At 52.5% G+C, this 18,097-nt stretch overlaps 1 protein-coding gene across 5 annotated transcripts in view; it reads left to right on the plus strand.

The window, feature by feature from the left end:
• Window positions 1-18,097, plus strand: part of KLHL29 (kelch like family member 29) — a 331,409-nt gene that overhangs the window by 137,100 nt on the left and 176,212 nt on the right. Inside the window, exon 1 of one of the 5 annotated variants that reach the window (XM_070379185.1) lies at window positions 8,510-8,666. The exons of 1 other annotated variant lie outside the window; for it this stretch is intronic. Coding sequence is in view for 2 of the 4 variants with exons in the window: in XM_070379181.1 (XP_070235282.1) it covers window positions 13,068-13,142 (75 nt within the window). In the remaining 2 variants the exon portion in view is untranslated. 3 more of the 5 variants (XM_070379182.1, XM_070379184.1, XM_070379181.1) reach the window with 3 other exon arrangements.

An 18,097-nucleotide genomic window follows, 5' to 3' on the forward strand; every position in this document is an offset into this window, starting at 1 on the left:
CTCCTGGACCTGGGATTCAAGGTAACATATGGATCCCTCCTGTCCTGTCCAGCCTGGCCAGCAGAGCAGTAGAGGAAGTGGGCAGAGAAGCCAAGGCAGGGTCCCCCTTCTGGGAGACCCTTGCTTCTAGGGCCTTGGGCAGCTACTGGCTGACCGGGAGCAGCTGGTCACACGGCACCCCCTGCATGCAGCCTGGCAATTGCACTTATCAAGGCCAAGTGTCACTGTTTTCAGATTTGTTGATTTCAACAAGTTTACCTTTAGTTCACTTACACACACATACACACACATACGAATGCAAATCTGGCCAAACTCATCACCAGCACCAAGAAACAAGGGGGACCTCTTCCCTCTCTTCATCCTCACACCCAGCCTCCCCACCCCCTCCCCTGGGGCCGACCTGGGCTTTGATTCCCTCAGCAAGCTAGATTATGATCTCGGCCTCCGTGGTGGAGCCAGACAGGCCCATGATCACAGACAGCTTTGACTCTGCAGGCAAATACAATGTGAGTTACCAACCGCAGATCCCCAGTGGACTTTTTAGGACTCAAGCTGTTTATAAGCCGGGGCCTGGGAAGTGGGTAGATCCTGGGTCAGTTGGCCAATCCACCAGGACCCTGGTCGGGGCCTGGCTTGGGGCCTGGCTTGTGCCCTGGGGAAGCTGGGGAGGAATTAGTGCACAGAACTCCCACTTCCCAGGCCTTCACGGTCTGGTCTCGGGCGAGGCAGCAGGGCCTGGTCTCCTGACCTATGAGCATCCACACCTATGGCTCTGAGTGTAGTGGATGATAGGGCTTTAGGGAGCAAGAAGCAGAGTGGGCTGGGGGTCTGGGGACTGCCATGCCTCTGTCCATCCCAGTTCAGCTGCCTCGTGGATCTGAGGCCACAAGGCCCACAGGGAGGAGGCGTGCAGAGTGCTGGGCATGTCTCCTGTGCTCTGGTGTCCGAGGGCCAGGGCAAGTTGCACCCTTTCTTATCTTGTCTCTTCTGGTCCCGGGGCCTGCCATCTGCAGACTTCTTTTTTCTTTAAACTTAGCAAGATGAGCAGATTGACAGAAGTTTTTAAAAAGAACTCAATATATAGAAAATTTGAAATTATCAGCCTTTCCAAGTTCTTGCATCTCTTCCACATGCAGAGTGGATACCAGACTCGTAGTTTCCATTTTCCTCCTAACAGGACTCCACTGCCTCTCTCCGTCTCCTCCATCCCTGGGTGGGGCTCCCCCCAGACCCAGCCCCCAGGTCAGCCCTCCTGGAGTGCCGTGCTCTTTACCTCGGCACCCTTTGAGCCTGCACCAGAGGCTGGAAAACCTCTTAGCCCTCACCAGGCACTGTCTATGCCCTGCTCTCACGCCCAACCAGAGCTGCCCACCCAACCCCTGGCTGTGGTCCTGGCCCCTGGGAACAGACCGCCCTCCGTAGTCACTCCCAGCTCAGTCCCACCCCATCCACAGCTGTTCCCCTCCCCTCTCCGGCCCCCAGATCCTGGATCCAGCAACTGTGCCCCAAGAGAGTGACCCTGGGTGGTGTGTGGAGCTGAGATGCTAAGAGCAGGTTGGGAATCAAAGTGTCCCATCCCCTTCAGCTCCAAGAGCCACTTTTTCTTTGATTAGTGGCTCCTGGGTGCAGGGAGTGGCCTTACCTGTGAGCCCAGCGAGGGCCAGTGCCAGCAGACAGCAAGTGAACTGGGAGCTCATCTCGGGGGTCCTGCGCACAGCGCCCTGAGATGGGTTTTCAGGGCCCAGGGCTGTTTAGAGGCTCCCAGCATCCTGTGCTCAGAGGCTCTGGGGGGAGCTGCAGTTGCCCAGGGGGACAGATGGACCCCCGCCCTGGGTTAGCCGAGCTCACGCCCTGCTCCTGCCCTGCCCTCAGGCCTCTTCTGTCCATCCCCAAAGCCCCACCCAGGACCCTGTTTGTAGCAAGCTCCTGTTCTCATCTCCTCAATCTTTGAGATCCTCAGGGCCCCTGTCCCCTGTCCCCTGTCTCCCCAAACCTTCCCCTCCTCCTGGCCTAGGGCATTCCCACCTTCTAGCTGAGCCCCAGAAAATGCCTTCTGTTAACTCCCTGATGACCAGTGGGCCATGGCTTCTGGACAGCTGCTCAGCACCCAGCCAGCCCAGGCCAGCCCCATGACAGGACCAGGGTGTCACCCTGCCTGAGGGCCAGACGAAGCACATCACCCTTCAAGGGACTTCCCTGCTGGTCCAGTGGTGAAGACTCTGAGCTTCCAGTGCAAGATGGACGGGTCAGGGAGCTAAGATCCCGCATGCCACAGCCAAGAAGGAAAAATTAATAAATAAATTTAAAAAACCACCTCTCAGTATCTCCCACCTGGGAGAAAAACCAGGTAAGGGAAATGCAGAATGGAGCTTAAGGCCTTTACGTCTCATTAAAGGGGATCAGCGCCCCTCCAGGGGAGGGCAAAACTCTCCATCAAACACACTTCGGCCCAGGGAGTGCCAGACCCCACCTCCCTCGGAACTGGGTACTGGGTGAGGCTGTGCATTGTGGCAATTTTCTCAAGCTCAGCCTCTGCAGTTCATGGCATCTAGGTCAAGTGCCTGTGCCTCCCAGGACCTCAGAGTCCTAATCTGTGAAATGGAAGGGCTGAAGGGAGAGAAGCCCGCAGGGGCCTTTCAGTCTGCCCTTCTCTGATTCAGTGACCACGTAAAGCCTATTAAAGCCTTGGATGTGGGTGATGGGGAGAGGACAAAGCATGCCTGTTTGCATGTGCTAGAATCCGAAGAGTGCATTCTCTAGCATACCCCCTACCCCTTGCTGGCGGTCAAGGCCAGGTCACTGCCCTGACTTCTGTTCCCTGGATCCTGAGGAGACCGTGAGACCATCAAGAGTGCACTGGGACGCGTAGACGCTGGTGATTAATTACACATCTTTTCTTTCAGTGAGCTATTTACATACTTCCACTCTTAAGGGAAACAAACTTCTATATTATAGCATATAAAAGTTTTCCCATGCTAGTAAGGTCAATTTTTCACACATTTTTTTCCCTTAGGACAACACAAATCCTCATTATAGAGATTTCTGTATTTTAGCAAAAGGAACGGGACTCATAGAAATGAGATCCCCAAATAAAGTTCAGTTCATTTTCATCTCTCTTTTCTCCCCGAATATTATTGCTAGAAATCTTATATTATCATAAACTAGAGTTCAGGCTGTATATAGGTTTTCACAATTGTTATTTTTCTCTGGATACAAATTTTGATCACTGCCAGCATTTTACAAAGTTCCTCTTCCTCATGCCAGCATTCTCTTTGTATGTATGTTTCTTTGCTGGGTGCACAATCCAGGTGATGAGAATTAGAAGAGTTTATGATGGAGGATTCCATCTGTCCTCTTCCCTGTCAGCCATCTGGGTCAAGGATCCTGGGGCTGGGGTGTGTAGTGGAGGAGGGGGCTAATGCAGGAGGCTCCCCCAGAGGACCCTCCTTTCTGCAACCCAGAAGGACCCCTGGAGAAGGCTGTGGGCCCGAGACCTCCTGTCTGGCCCTACCTGCAGGAGGAAGGAAAGGGCTTTTATAGAGCAGCCTTGGAGCCAAGAGGTTCATGTGTTGGAAGTTTCCAGATGGACTTGCTTTCCCCTCAGACATGTCACAGGACTTCCCTGGTGGTCCAGTGGTTAAGAATCCACCTGACAATGCAGGGGATACCAGTTCGATCCCTGATCCAAGATTCCACATGCCACTGGGTAAGAGAAGCCACTGCAGTGAACAGCCTGCACACCGGAACCAAAGAAAGAGAAAGCCATCGTGCAGCAACAAAGACCCAGGGCAACCAAAAATAATTAATTAATTAATTTCACAAAAAGATCACAAGGCTCAGGCAGGACTGACCCTCAGACGTCACAGGAGTTCGGGGATCAGGCCTTCTCCTGGTGCCTGCCGCCGTCCGTGCCGCCTGCCCTTGACGCCTGTTTGCCGGCTGGGTGGTGGGCTCAGGCCCAGCGGCTGCTCCTCTCTGCCTCCACCTCCTCCCAGGTGTCTGCAAGTGCCTCCCCCCACCCGCTGTGGGCTTTCTGTGAAGCTCAGCACCCACCCACCCCACTTCCTCCCTGTGCCTGTAGGGGTTGAGAAACTGGCTTTGCACTCAGATAAATCTGTATTGGAATCCCACTGATCCAGCTTCCTAAGTTAGGAAAGTGTCTTCACTCCTGTATGAGCTCCTTCATCTGTAAAGTGGAGTTTTGTAAGAGGTACAGCCCAGGTGGGAGGATGGAATCTGGTCACACGTCAAGCACCTTATGCAGGGCCTGGCACCCATAAGTGATGGGGCGCGGGTGCCTGTCTTCATGCCCACCCATACTTCCTCTTGCTCTCCTCTGGAGCTTCTCTGCCAATTTCACTCCCAGTGAAACCCTAATGTTCTTTTTATCTTAACCACTTTGGGTAAATCCTTCTGAAGGGTGGGCTAACGCACTCCCCTCTTCCCAGGCCTGTTGGACATCAGCGCACATTCTCTGCATGGCCCACACAGGCTCCTCGAAGCACCTGACAGCAATCACCTCCCCACAGCTGAGAGTGGGTGCTCCCACCGCTTAGGAGGAGACAGAGGCTCCAAGAGCTCAAGCCAACTGCTCAAGGATACATAGGTGATAAATGTCAGAGTCAGGACACAGGCTTTGTTGAACTCCAAACTCTGTGGCTTTAAGAATATCATTTAGTCTGCAGTGATGCCATGATGCTCTGGGGTCCAGCCCATGGAAGCAGTTAGGAGATTTGTGCCTGAACTGAAGGCCCAAAGGCTGCTGTGCTTGCCTAGGTTGTGCCCCTGTTCTCCACGTTTCTGCCTCTCTTCTCATTCTGACCCAGTAAACTTGCTCTGCTCCCTGTCTTACCTGAGGCAGCAGCATCCCCTCACCTGCTGAGGATCTGCTCGTTCGAACCGTGTGCAGAGGAAGCATTCATAGGCTACAAACAAGGATGCTGGGACTGTCCTGTGACCAGGGAACTCCTGCACTACAAAGCCATCCACTTTGCTTGTTCTAAGGTTCTTGACTTGTGGATATGTTGGAGATAAAGGAAGGATGGCTCTTCCTCATTTCTGGGTGGACTGGAATTTTCACCGTTTTGAAATCTGATTTTAAAAAAATGCTTTTTTTGCAGAAAAAGATGTGCTTTTTTGCAGGCTTGGATAGTCAATCAAGTGGGTGATATGTGAAGGTGAGGCAAGCCTTTCAGGTCCCCCTGCAGAGTGGGCTGGCTGCTTCCAGGGGATCCAAGGTCCTGGAGTGCAAGAGGAGGAACCTGCAGCCCAGACCCTGGGGAAGGGGTCTGGTCTCCTCCAACCCCAGCCTTAAGTCTGGACCCTCAGCTCCTATTTCTGACTCCAGTGTCAGCTCTCTCTAGGTAGTACAAGCTACCATCTCTAAGCACCAGGCTGCACACCTGTTAAAGGGGTGTGTGGCTCTGCCCCCACCACCCCCCAGAGGCAGCAAGTGCCACATAGATGTGAGGACTTGTGGTATGGCCTTGACTTTGTCACTGTCCTGATCGCGGTCCTTAAAGATCTGACCCCATGGCAGGCATTAGAGCTGTCTCAGAGCCTAGTGTTAGAACCCAGGTACCTGCCCCTCAGGGGTGGTTATGGACACTTGGTGGGAAAGGAGGATGGTTTCCCGAGCCTAGGGCAGGAGAGAGAGGGCAGAGGCACTTCGAACTGCCTGGCATTCTAACTTCCGCTGGTTCCCTCCCCAGCCCCAATGTGCATTTCATTCCACAAACTCCGAACTGGGAAAGCTTGTCGCCTGGATCCAGAGCTCAGTGCATCTGGGGAGGACCAGGGGCAGAGGACCCGCATTCCTCTGGGACAGCAAAAAGGGCGCATACAGTTATTCTCCGGAGCAAGTTTTCAAATTCCTCCCGTGATCCTTCCTCCATTCTAAAGCAGAGGACAGAAATGCTAAACTAGGGTTCTTGCCAGTGCTGATAAGGAAAACCAGTGAATGCAGGAGTCTCATTAAGAAAATCCTAAATTTTAGTCTTATCACTGCTGCAACATAATACAGTAAGCATGTTAATTCCACCCTCCCCCTGCTCCCCCACCCCCCAAAATCCCTTTCAGCTATAAGGCTGCAGAATGAACGGCCCCACCCGCTTCAACCTCAGGTCCTGTCTGATTTCGGATTTTCCCCTTCCCTCGAGTTACCGAGTGAGTCTCCAATTTGAATGGACAGGGCTTCGCCCTCTCACACTTCCAGCTGCCTCTGCAGTAATCAGCTTAACAAGCATCGTCTGAATCCCTACTGTGTGCAGGGTGTGTAGTGGGAACTGTGAAACATCAAAGTCTAGCTGAGTCCATCTCCCTGCGAGAGCCAATGAGCTGATTCACTGTGCTGATTTTCGGGCCAAGCTGTCAGCCAAACCCTGTGCCCAACAAAGACTCATTTCAACAGGCTTCTCTCATCCAAGTGATTATTTGCTCTTTGTACTGCTTGGACTTGGCAAGGGTCCTGCAATTCCTGTTAGCAAAGAGGGAGCAGGAACCTTGAAGTAAGTACTCATCTCATAAAGAAAGGATTCGCTGTCCCTTGGGGAAGCTGGCCTGGACACCTTCAGCCCTGCTCTGTAACGATAATGAACTTTTGACTAGCACCCTTCCAAGTTTCTTCTCCACCTGGCATTTCTTTGGCTCCCAGAACACCTCCATGAGGTAGGTAGACTGGCTCCAATTCTTCCCATTTTGCAGAGAAGGAAGTGATGCCAGAGAGTGGGGAGGTGACTTGTGACCTGCTCCCCATCTCATGCATATGCCAGGGAGTGGCAGCACCCGCCCAAACGCAGTGCCCAGCTCCTCAGTGCCCGGGTCCTCATCTACATCTCTTTCTACTCTGCTGAGCCCCGAGCCGGCCCGGAGGGCAGATGACACTGAGGTGGCACAGGTGCCAGCCAGGTCCGCCTGTGCTCCGTGCAGAAATGGGGGCTCAGAGGGGCTGAGGAAGCAAGAGACGCTGTACTGCCCAGGATGCGTAAGAGGTGCCAAGGGGCACGGCAGGGCCGCCGCTAGAGTCACAGTGATAGATGTTCATGGCTTGCACGTGGTGGGTCGCAGGGCCCTGGTTAGAGGGTGGCCACACGGCTGGCAGGTCAGTGGGCCAAGCATCACATTTCAGCAATATGATCTTGGTACGGAGAGTGAGGAGAAGCGTGCTTGTGGTCTTCAGCCAAGAGAGGGAGGGGTTAGGGTCAAAAGGGACTGGGGGCTGAGAGGGGCTGGGGGCCATCAGGAGGACAGGCAGTGTCGGGAATCCCTCTGGTTCTATCTGCTCCATTCCTTTGCTGGCCTTGCCAATATTTTCAGAATAAGCAATGCTCTGTATCTCTCCCAAGACCTGGTATGAAAATCGTGCTTAAAAGAGTCTCCGAAGGACTTCACAGGGAGAGGAGCACCCTGGTATGAAAATGTTCCAGGAAACCACAGGCCTCCCAGTTTCCTTGCCTCTCACTAAAAGGATTAGAAAGGTGGTATTCCAACTGTGTGGGGTTGGTGAAGGGGACAGTTTATATTCGCCAAGGATCTTTCTTGGAAGTAATTTTAGTCCCTATAATGTTTCACGTTAACCTTCTCAGACTGGTTCTCAGCTGGGTGACTTAGTGATCACCAAAATGTGCTGGCATTCTGGCCTCTGAGAATCCACACTGTGCCTTTTAATGAGTGGGATTTTTTTAAATTAATTTTTATTGCAATATAGTTGATTTACTATGTTGTGTTAGTTTCTGCTGTACAGCAAAGTGAACCAGTTATCCATATACATCTACTCACTCTTTTTTAGATTCTTTGGTGGGATTTGTTTTTAAAAGATTTCCCTGAGCCAGCAGAGCACCCCCAGTGCGCCACAGGGCTGGCCTTGGGGACCAGAGGCCAAATGCACGACTTAAGGCTGCCAGGAGTATTCCGTCTAGACACGGAGGAGGGAGGAGGGACCAGAGGAGATGGGGCTGAGGAACTGCAGAAGGCGCAGCCTGCCCCTGAAAGAAAAGAGTGCTCCCTTTGTTCCTCTGCCCACCGCTTGCCCCTCTGCCCGGCCCCACAGAGGAGACCTCTGGGGGCTCAGCCCGGAGAATTCCTCTCTTCTTTTCTTGCTTCCTCCTACGCCACGTGGCTTCAGACCATGACATTTCTGTTCGATGCTGTCAGCGCCTTGGTTTGAGGAGAATGTCTCTGTACCGGGTCGCTTGGCCAAGAAGAAACGGTGCCCGGAGCCTGCTGGCATCTGCCCTGGCCGGTCTGCCTTCGTCCTTCCCTAGGCGATGGGGCAGGGCTATGCAGGAGATGATGGGCAAGCTCGGGACCCCAGAGCCAAGCTTGCATGTCTGGCTTCAGCCTGGCGGGGAGGGCAAGGTAGAAAACCAGCTTAGACTTGCCTTGCTTCTCTGAAGTTTAGTGATCAAATAGCCACCAGCCCCTGCCCCTGCCCCTACCCAGATGCCAGCCTGCGGAGCCAGGGCCCACCGCCTATTTTTAGAAAGCTATCAGGTGTGCAGGACACCCAGTTTCCTTTTTCCACCTGTTTGGGGTCATTATAGGGATCCAGTGTCTCTGCCACAAGGCCCTGCTGTTCTGCCACGAGAGTCTCACTGCAGCTGGGACAGCCACTAAGCTCCCTCCCTGTGGAACCCAGCCATCTCTCCGGCCTTGCCCAGCTGTGGCAAGTGAGTCTTTGGGCCCGTGGTCATTTTGTCGTTGGAAGCACAGACATTGAACACTAAGGCTTGGCCTCCTCTGCTTCCTTGAGAGGGAGTTTTCAAAGGTCAGAGACTAACGTCAGGGCAGGAAGAACCTTGAATCGGGAGCCCACCATGAGGAGTGCGGATCCATTGAGCAACAGCAAGCCCAGAGTCCTTGCTCCACCAGGAAGGTGCACAGTGAGTGCCATCAGGCAGGGGCGTGCTGGGTGCACTTGGGGTTCACTGCCAACAGATGCAGGGAGCTGGGGGCTATCAGAGGAAGAGCTCAGGCAGGGTTTGATCAGGGAGTGCAGCGGGGTGGGGGTGGGGGGGAGGTGTGCCAGGCAGAGAGAACCTTGTGAGCAGGATCATCCCAGGTGTGACTGGGAACCATGAGGAGACAGCAAGGCTGGCTCAGGGGGCTTTGTGGGGACAGAGGGACAAGAGCTGGAGTGCACGCTGAGGTGGTGCCTGGTACAAAAAGCCTTGGATGCCAGGTGAGGTGCTTGGACGTGATCTGATGGATCAAAGCCACTGGGGATCAGAGTAGGGAAAGATGGGGAGCAGCGGTGTGCTGGCCAGCTCTGCTCCCTGCTGCGTGATGGCGTGGGGTCTTCCTGGTCACAGAGCAGCAGCCTTGGAGCAGTATCTTTGTGGCCCAACCCTCCACACCCCATCTGGTCTGGTGGGTGTGATGAGCTCCGGCAGGCTTGGTGACTCCCAAGAGCCCAGCTCTCCATTCAGTTGACAAACCTGTTGGTAGCTTGAAACTGAAGGAGGAATGTTTACACAGCAGAGACTCACAGACGCTAGGAGCCAGGGTGTAGCTGGTTCTGTTGTTTCGTCCCCCACTGCTGCCAGAGCTGGCAGGTAAACCTTAACCAGCACAGCCCTGAGTAGTGGCGAGACCCTGAAGGGGTTTACGCCGAGGAGTGAGTGTGGGCTCAGCAGTCACCACACTGAACTGGGAGAGCGCATTGGTGGATGTGAGCTGTGCCCGCTTCTTTGTTGAGGAGGCTGGAGGGTGGGCTTGGGGGCAGCCCTGTGCCAGGAGAGTTGAGCTGTCTTCACTCTCCACTGGCCGATTCTGAAATCAAACTCCTTAACGTGGACTAGGAAATATTTGACCCTCCTCACCCAGAGGAAACCGCTTCCTCACCTGAACAGGCTCTGTACCGGCCGCAGTGAACTGCTTTTAGCATCTCAAAGGCAGACTGCTTCTCCCCCATCCAAACCTGGCACTGAGGGTGCAGTCAGTAAACGCAGGCCTGTTCACAGATCTCCTGCTGCACGCTGGCCGAGCGTGCGGGCCGGGATGTGGTGGGGACCTGGGAAAAGCCACCTGGCTTTTCCAGGTGGACAGAGGAGCTCACCGGCAGAGGAAGCATCTGAGCAGGGCTTTCTTTCTTAATGGTGGGTCTGATTAGTCTCAGCTACATGGTGAAAGCAGCAGGATTTGTTCAATGCTTCAGAGTCACAAAGCACTTTGCCCAGAGGATCCCCCTAACAAGTCTGTAAGATGTAAATGGAAAATGTAAAATCCCATCTCAGAGATGAGGAAACTAAGGGCCAACTGGTCAACCCCAGGCCTTGACCCTGACTCCTGAGACCCTCTGTCCTGAGTTGTCTCTCTGATCCAGGGCCTTGGAATGATTCATCCCAAGTGATCTCCGGTGTTAGGAGCAGCCCAGCCTCCTCCAAGAGATCAAGTCCAAGGCCTGACCCCAGAGACAGGTCTGCAGGCTCCATCACCACTACCCCTCAAGGACTTGCCTCTTAAAAACGGGCATTAGTGCTGGCAGTGAACGCTCTGTTGCTTTTGTTGCTCTTTTGGGAAAAAGAAAAACCTGGCTTCTTAGAGCTGTTGTATTTTATTTTTCTGTAAAGAGGAAATTAATTTTAGTCTTTCTTTTTGGTTTAAAATGTTGTTCTTTGCTTTTTCCGCCCTACAATTTAAAAGGAAACATTTGTCTGTTGAGAAAAGAAATGATAATTATAGACTAAAAATTGTTTCTATTCTGATTTGAAAAAGTGACAAAAAAAAAATTCCATTGCACAGATGGGGCCCTGCTGACAGGGGGTGTTTAACAATGAAGCCCCAGGCCGGCTGGGGGCTCAGAATGGCATTCGAGGTGGATTTGGGCTCCAGTTTTGCCTGGGAGAGGGGCTTTCTCCGAGGCTGGTCTCCACTTCTGATGCTGGGTCATAGTCTCTGTGGGGTTTGGACGCACTGATCCTCCACGTGGTCCAGCAGCGGACAGCAGTTTACCTGTGGATAGCGTGCCCTCTGTTAGGTCAGCTGTGTGCTGAGGCCAGGCACTCCCTTTGTGGCCCCGCGAGCTTGAAAGCCTCCTAGCCTTATTCCCTCGGCCGAGAGTTTTACAAAATTGCAATTGCTCCAAGTCCTCCGATCAATAATGCAGGAAACTGATTAGACTGTGAAATTAAACTAATAATGTCATGCTATTAACCCTCGATCAATGAGGAAAGAGCTCAGAGTGAAGGCTATTTCCTCAACCCATATTGCAAATAGCCATGCATGTATTTACTTTTCGGAAGAACTCCTAGACGCACGTGCATTCCCGGGACCCCTTTCTTGCCTACAGACCCGGCGTGATCCCCTGCGCAGTGTCCCATTTAAGGGAAGAACAAACTGAGGCTGAGTGATTAATGCTGCGTGGTCTTGCAGCTAAAGAACAGATGAGCCTGGCTCTGGAGCCCTGGTCCAGAGCCGTCTGGTGTCTCGAGTCCTCTCCCCGGGGCTACTCTGGAATTAGTGACAGTCTTTGTCCCCCCGTGGCCTTGCCACCGAGAGGAGGAGCTCACACACCCTCCCCGTTGTGCCTCCCACGCCTGGTCCTCCGCCGGGACCTGTCAGTTCCATCACGGTGGAACGTTGCCAGGGATCAGACCCTCTCTCTAAAAGTGGTGATGGTATTTAATAACTAATTACTCTAATGATCCTACAGAAATTCTGGAGACCTGTTTTAGGAGAGATGTCAATTAGAGCCATCTGCACGGTGAATAAAGGAACCCTACCCCAGCTGTACTGTTGAAACATGTTAGCGTGTTCCTACCAGCGGCCATATGGTACTTAACGAAAGTGAATTGTTCACACTGCACAACCCGCGCCTCCTGATGAATACCAGCATTTTGTTTTGGAAAATAGTTCCTCAATCGTGTGGAATATTTGTCAATGCAATAAGTAGCAAGTTGGAAGCCGGAAAGCCCTTGAATGCAAAAAGACTTGCCTCACCTCAAGATGTTCTTCCTCCACCCTGGCCCATCCCCTGCCCCTGCTGACAGCCAAGCCCCGCTCCACCCTGGTCCCACATCCCACCTGGGCCCAGTCCTCAGCATCTGCTTCCAAATCTGCTCGGGAGAGCCGAGGACAGGCAGGGTGCTGGCCCCACCCCCACTTGGCCTCTCTTTCTGTTTGAAAAACAGCAGCATGATGTCTGAAGCTATGCAGACTGGGAGCACGGGGCCTCCAGCTGGAAAGGCATGATTCATGGGGCCAAAGTCACCCAGGAGTTGAGGAGTGGGTGCAAGACATTTAACTGGGTGCATAGCTTCAGGGAAGGGTTCGCTCTATGTTTGCAGTCTGTTTCTTTCAAGAGGTACAGAGCTCAGGTTGGTACCTGGATGCTCAGAGAGGTGGTGGAAAATGGTTTCTGGGGCTCAGCAGAAGCCTGCCCGAAGCCCCTTCCTTGTCACCAGCACGTCAGGGCCTGCAATCCGTAGTGACTTCAAATTATTGCCACCTGGTGGCCACTCCTGACCTGCGCCCAGACAGCTGGGTCCGGGGTGCAGCCACCCTGTGAGTTCTGTTACCCACAGACAGGTTTCCAAAGAAGACCAGAGCCAGGACCAGACTGGTGAGGTGTTCTGAGAGTTCCACCCCCACAAACCCCCCGCTGCCATGTGCTGGGCAAGGGGACACCCCACACTCACACTGCCTTTAGGGGCTTTGTGCCCTCAACGAGCTGAAGGTCCTGCTGCCAGGGCCATAGGAGGAAGTTGTTTTATTGCATTTGGCTCTGAGACCAACAAGGTTTCACTTGCCAGCAACATGTATCTCAGAATTTTCCCTAGAACCAAAGTCACTTATTAACACTTAATAAAAGACAAAATTGGCTGCGGTTTATGATACAGAAGATCTGCTGCAAATCCTGAAATCCGAGGTGTTCTTTACAAAACCGTGCTCCCTTCAGTCTCATTTATTTCCAGCTCAGCAGCAACAGATTTCCCAGTTACAACAGTGATCCGAAGTCCAGCCGAACACATCCTTGAAGGAAACCCTTCTGGGTGAAAAATAGCAGGAATAAGCTCCCATCTGTCCTGTCCAGCAGACTTCACCATTTGCTTTCCACATCTGTGCCCTGCATGTGGCCCCGTTCTCCTGACACCTGCCCCGTCACAGACGTGGGTCTGAAAGAACCACGTCACCGTGACACCCAGGTAGGCACCTCAGCCTGGTGACTACGGCCTAGGGCAGCCTCGATCATGCTTGACCATGAAAGGTGCCCAGAGCACCTCAATAAGTCGCTAGCCTTTCCATGGGCTAGTTCCAGAATGACCCTGGCAGCCCAGAGCCCAACCTGCTGCCTTTCTACCCACCCCATTTGGGGACAGTGCCTGGCAGTTACCCTAAAGAGTTCACCTTTTCTCATTTGAGGGTGAGGGTGGTGGAAAGGGTAGAGGAAAGCTCGGGCCAGTTTGGCATATGTTGCCTGGTCTGAACATGAATGCTGTGCTCAGATGCTGAATTTGATGAATTGCGTTATAAAATTTAAAAACAAATTTAAAACTCTATTAACTCCCCGTAATGGCCTCCTCCTGGAATACACAGACAGCAACGGCTCACTGACAAGGAGAAAAAATACTCTCGTTTGCAATGCGCTTCACTTGCAGCAGAATGGAGGCGGGTGGGAGGCGGAGGCCACACACCCTCTGCACCCTGCCGGCTTCCTGCTCCTGGGTCCAGAGCGAGGCCCTGGTGAGCAGGCCATCAGGGGATCCACACGGCCAAGGCTGGACTTCGTCTGGTTCCTGTGTCAAAAGCCACATTGTGCTTGCTTTCGAGGCTAAAACATTTCTTTCAAGACTGAAACGTGACAGTGATGAGCTTCCAAGATGTGGGGCAGCCTGGAGGGGCTGGGTGGGGAACCTGTGGTTTGGGGGTCAGAATGTGATGTAGGGCTGGAGGAGGTGTGTCCCCAATGTCACCCACCCCACCCTCTGCCCCGGGAGAAGGGGCAAGGCAGGGAGGTTGTTCGTTGGTCGCTGCAGGCCTCTGCAAATCCAGGAGCATTCGGGGCAAAGGGCCTGGTTCCAGAATCCCAACTGGAGAGAGATGGACTTTTGTCGAGAAAGGAGGCAGCCTCACAGCTGTGTGTGCACGTGGGCCAAGGGAGGAGCATAGCTGGCAGGGAGGAGTCCCAGGTCCCAGCGGAGAGCTCCCTCCGTGTCTCTGCAACTTAGAGACCCAAAGCTCAGAGAGGAGGGTGAAGGGCAGTGCCGCCTGGTCTTTGAGGAGCTCGAGAGGCTTTCTGCCAACAGGGGGCTTCTCCATGTGACGGCAGCTCTGTCCCTCAGTGCACTTCAAGGGGTTTGGAGATGTTTGGGGAGAATGAAGCACGGTGTGCTCTTATGACAGCCCTGGATGTCCAGAGGCAGTGAAGAAACCGTGTGTGTATGTGTGTGTAGGTTGAGGGTGTGTGGGCACACACATACAGATCTGTATGTGTGCAAGAAGGCTGTGCCTTGTGACGTGGCTGCCCTGGGGCTGCAGACTGTGCATCAGGGAACGTGTGTTTCTGGGAGCACCCTTCAAGGCAGTAGGGAAACGAGACTCACTTAAGAAGCCTGAGCCTCCCCTGCCCTCCAAGGCTGCTGGATGTTCCACCCGCTTTGGGACTGAACTGGGGCACTGAGGGGGGCGTGGCCGGACTCTGGACCCATAGCCTCTCCCGGGACCTCAGAATCGGATGCAATGCAAAGAGCTCTAGGTTGCGGCTGCAGCTTCTGTGTGGCCTCTCGGGAAGTCTTGACAAGGATAAAAGCCAAGTAGACCCAGGAGTCCCTGGAAACTTGCCCCCGTGGCAGCTCCACGTGTGGTGGGGCATTTAGGGTAAAGAGAAGGGAGATGACATTTGTAATACTTTGAGAACCGCCCCCCTCTCTGCAGACTAACAGTATAAGCAAGAATGGAGGCTTCACCATAATGAAGAGAGCACAAATTCCTCCTGCCAGCATACTCTCTAGAAGGCCTGCCCCTGGACAGTTGTGTTAATTACGGGCCAACTGTGCCTGCAACCTTCGTGGGCCTGCTTTGGGCCATTTTGTATAAATTAGACTGTTTATAGGGAAAAAATAATATTGCTAATTAGCCTCCATTGTTTTAAGTAAATGAGAATTTCCTACAGCATTAAAAGAAAACAGAGATGTGTGGGGACAGAGTTTACAGAGCTCTTTCTGTGACTGTAATATTGCTCCTGCCGTCTCAGTTCAAATCTGAACCAAGGGAGGAGCCACCCGAGTTCCCAGTCTTTAGAACACCATTCAAAGCAACGCCGGGTCCTTTCTTGCTTCCCTTCTGTGCGTGCGGCAGCCTGTGCTTCCATTTTCGTGCGTTTCTTCCCATAGTACAGTAAACAGCAGAACAACAGGCTTCAGAAACATCCAGACTCAGGCTGAGTCCAGATGCAATGCTTTGTGAACCTGGGCAGTCACTCAGCCATCCTGCACCTGTGAGAACCTTGCTCATTAGGCACTCCTCATCATTATTCTTTTATTTTTGTTAAACAAAATCCCGAATGTGAAACCCCAAGCCCAGTGGTTTCTACATAATAATAAATTACATCATGCATGCATGCATGCTAAGTCACTTGAGTCGTGTCCAACTCTGCAACCCGTGGACTGTAGCCCACCAGGTTCCTCTGTCCATGGGTTTCTCCAGGCAAGAATACTGGAGTGGATTGCCATGCCCTCCTCCAGGAGATCTTCCCCTGGGTCAAACCCACGTCTCTTCCATCTCCTGGCATTGGCAAGCAGGTTCTTTCCCACTAGCACCACCTGAGAAGCCCAACTTACATCACAAATGATAGTTTTTCAGTCTCGGTGCCCTTATTAACACACAATGTCCCCCAGCCTGGAATTGTCTTCTCTTTCGTGCCTTTTATTGAAAAGCCATGCATCCTTGAAAAGGCTGCCCTGAACATCCCTACCTTCTAAGAAGTCTTCCTGGCGGTCCCCCACCAGAATGACGTGTCTCTGTGAAATCCCAAGACACAAACCTTTTGTTTCCACCCAGATGTCTTTCTTTCCATCCTGTTCAGTGTCTCTGCATCTGCCTGTCTCCCCATTCCTACCCCTGACCTGCCATGGCCACACCCAGCTCCAGGCCTGGCCAAAAGTGTGTGCGCAGGACACACTTGTGGAATGAATGGGGTTTGAATTGCTGAGTGAACCCAAGGAAATACAGTGTGCTTTGGGCTCCTGTGGTTCAGAATTTCCCTTGCCAGACTACTGGGGGAGTCTTTAGGCTGCAAAATTAGAAAGGAAAATAAGTGTCTTTTGTGGTGACTCATGGCCAAGGACATCTGGGGTTTCACAGCCTAGAACCGCTAACCCCAACCCCTCCCCCAAGGCTTTTTCTAAGTCCCCTAACCCTGTTGATGCTGCAGCAATTTGGCTCTGAAAGAAGCTGCTAACTTGCAGTTTGGCACGAAGGAACTTTCTGGACTGATGGAAACAGTCTGTATCTTGATTGGGGCGGTGGTTATGTGGATGCATACATTTGTCAGAACTTGTCAAACTGCACACTTAACATTGGAGCAGTCGCTTTGTGGAAATTATACCTCCATCGAATTAGTTAATTTTTTAAAAAATGCAACCCAACCAGACAGGCCAGGTGCCTTCCCCTCCCACAGTGGGTGAGGAAGCTTTGAGACTTGTGGCTAAAGCCGGGATGTCCTGGGATTGCTCTGGGAGGAAAGGAACAGAACAGCCTCTGCCTCTGTGAGACTGTCATCCTTTCGGTCTGGAGCTCAGCCTCAGTGCATGGGTACCTCCCTGCCCTCTCCCCTGGACCTCACCCCAATCTGCCTGCCACCAAAGAACCGCCAAGCACTAGCTCTCAGCTTTGCAGCCTTGCTCAACCCCAAGTTGGAGTCTCCCACCTCCCATCAGAGGAAGAAGAGTTAACATTATTGTGAATCCAAAGGCACCTCCAATGGATATTCCCACACCCATGTTTGTAGCTGCATTGTTCACAATAGCCAAAAAGTGGAAGCAACCCAAGTGTCCGTGGATGGATGAATGGATACACAAAATGTGGTATGTACGCACAGAGGAATAGTATTCAACCTTTAATGAGAAGGAATTACTATTTTCATGGATCTATGCTATAACATAGGCTTCCCAGATAGCTCAGTGGTAAAGAATCTGCCTGCCAATGCAGGAGACGAGGGTTCCATCCCTGGGTCAGCAAGATCCCCTGGAGAAGGAAATGGCCACCACTCCAACATTCTTGCCTGGAAAATCCCATGGACAGAGGAGCCTGGCAGGCGACGGTCTGTGGGGTCACAAAAGAGTTGTACACAACTCAGCGACTTAACAACAATACTACAACAAAAGTGAGCCTTGAAGGCATAATGCTAACTGAATAAAACCAGACCTCAACGGACAAATATTAAAGGATTTCACTTACAGGAAGGACCTAGAGTAGCTAAATTCATAGAGACAGAAAGTAGGAAGGGTGATTACAAGAGGTTGGAGAGAGGGGGAAACGAGGAGTTAGAGTTTAATGGGTGCAGAGTTCTAGTTGGAGTAGAGGAAAACATTCTGGAGATGGATGATGGTGAGATGGTGATGGTTACACAACAGTGTAAAAGTACATAATACCATTGAGGTTCACACTTAAAATGGTCCATTTTATCCTGTATATTCTACCATGATAAAGAAAGTCTTTTAAGAACAACAGCAATCCAAGGCCTACACCTGTCTTCTGAACCCCACAAATTTCGATATCTGAGATTTCAGAGGCAATGCTTGGCTGATGATTGGGTTTCTGATCCTGAAAACGAAGCAGCAAGAAACCGCCATCTGATGCCTACCCCTTTCTTAAAACCCAGGCGCACGCCCTCTCAGAGTGGCAAGCCGGGTGCCTTTGTCGAGACGACATGCTCACACCCCTGGGTTAACTTGATTTCCTCTTGTTGACTCTCTTAGGCAACACCCGGCCCCAACCTGACAGCCGAGGGGTGAATTTTCCTTTATCACTCCGGAAACCCCCAGCTCCGTAATTGAGGTGACCCGGTCCTCGAAACCCAGGGGGCCCCCAGCTGCAGAAATTAGAACACACTCCATGGAAGGAGCCTGGCTGTCGGGGCGGTTGGGTCCTGGCCTGTAAT

This window comes from Bos mutus, chromosome 11 (genome assembly GCF_027580195.1).
Source record: "Bos mutus isolate GX-2022 chromosome 11, NWIPB_WYAK_1.1, whole genome shotgun sequence".
In the NCBI taxonomy this organism is placed as follows: Eukaryota; Metazoa; Chordata; class Mammalia; order Artiodactyla; family Bovidae; genus Bos; species Bos mutus.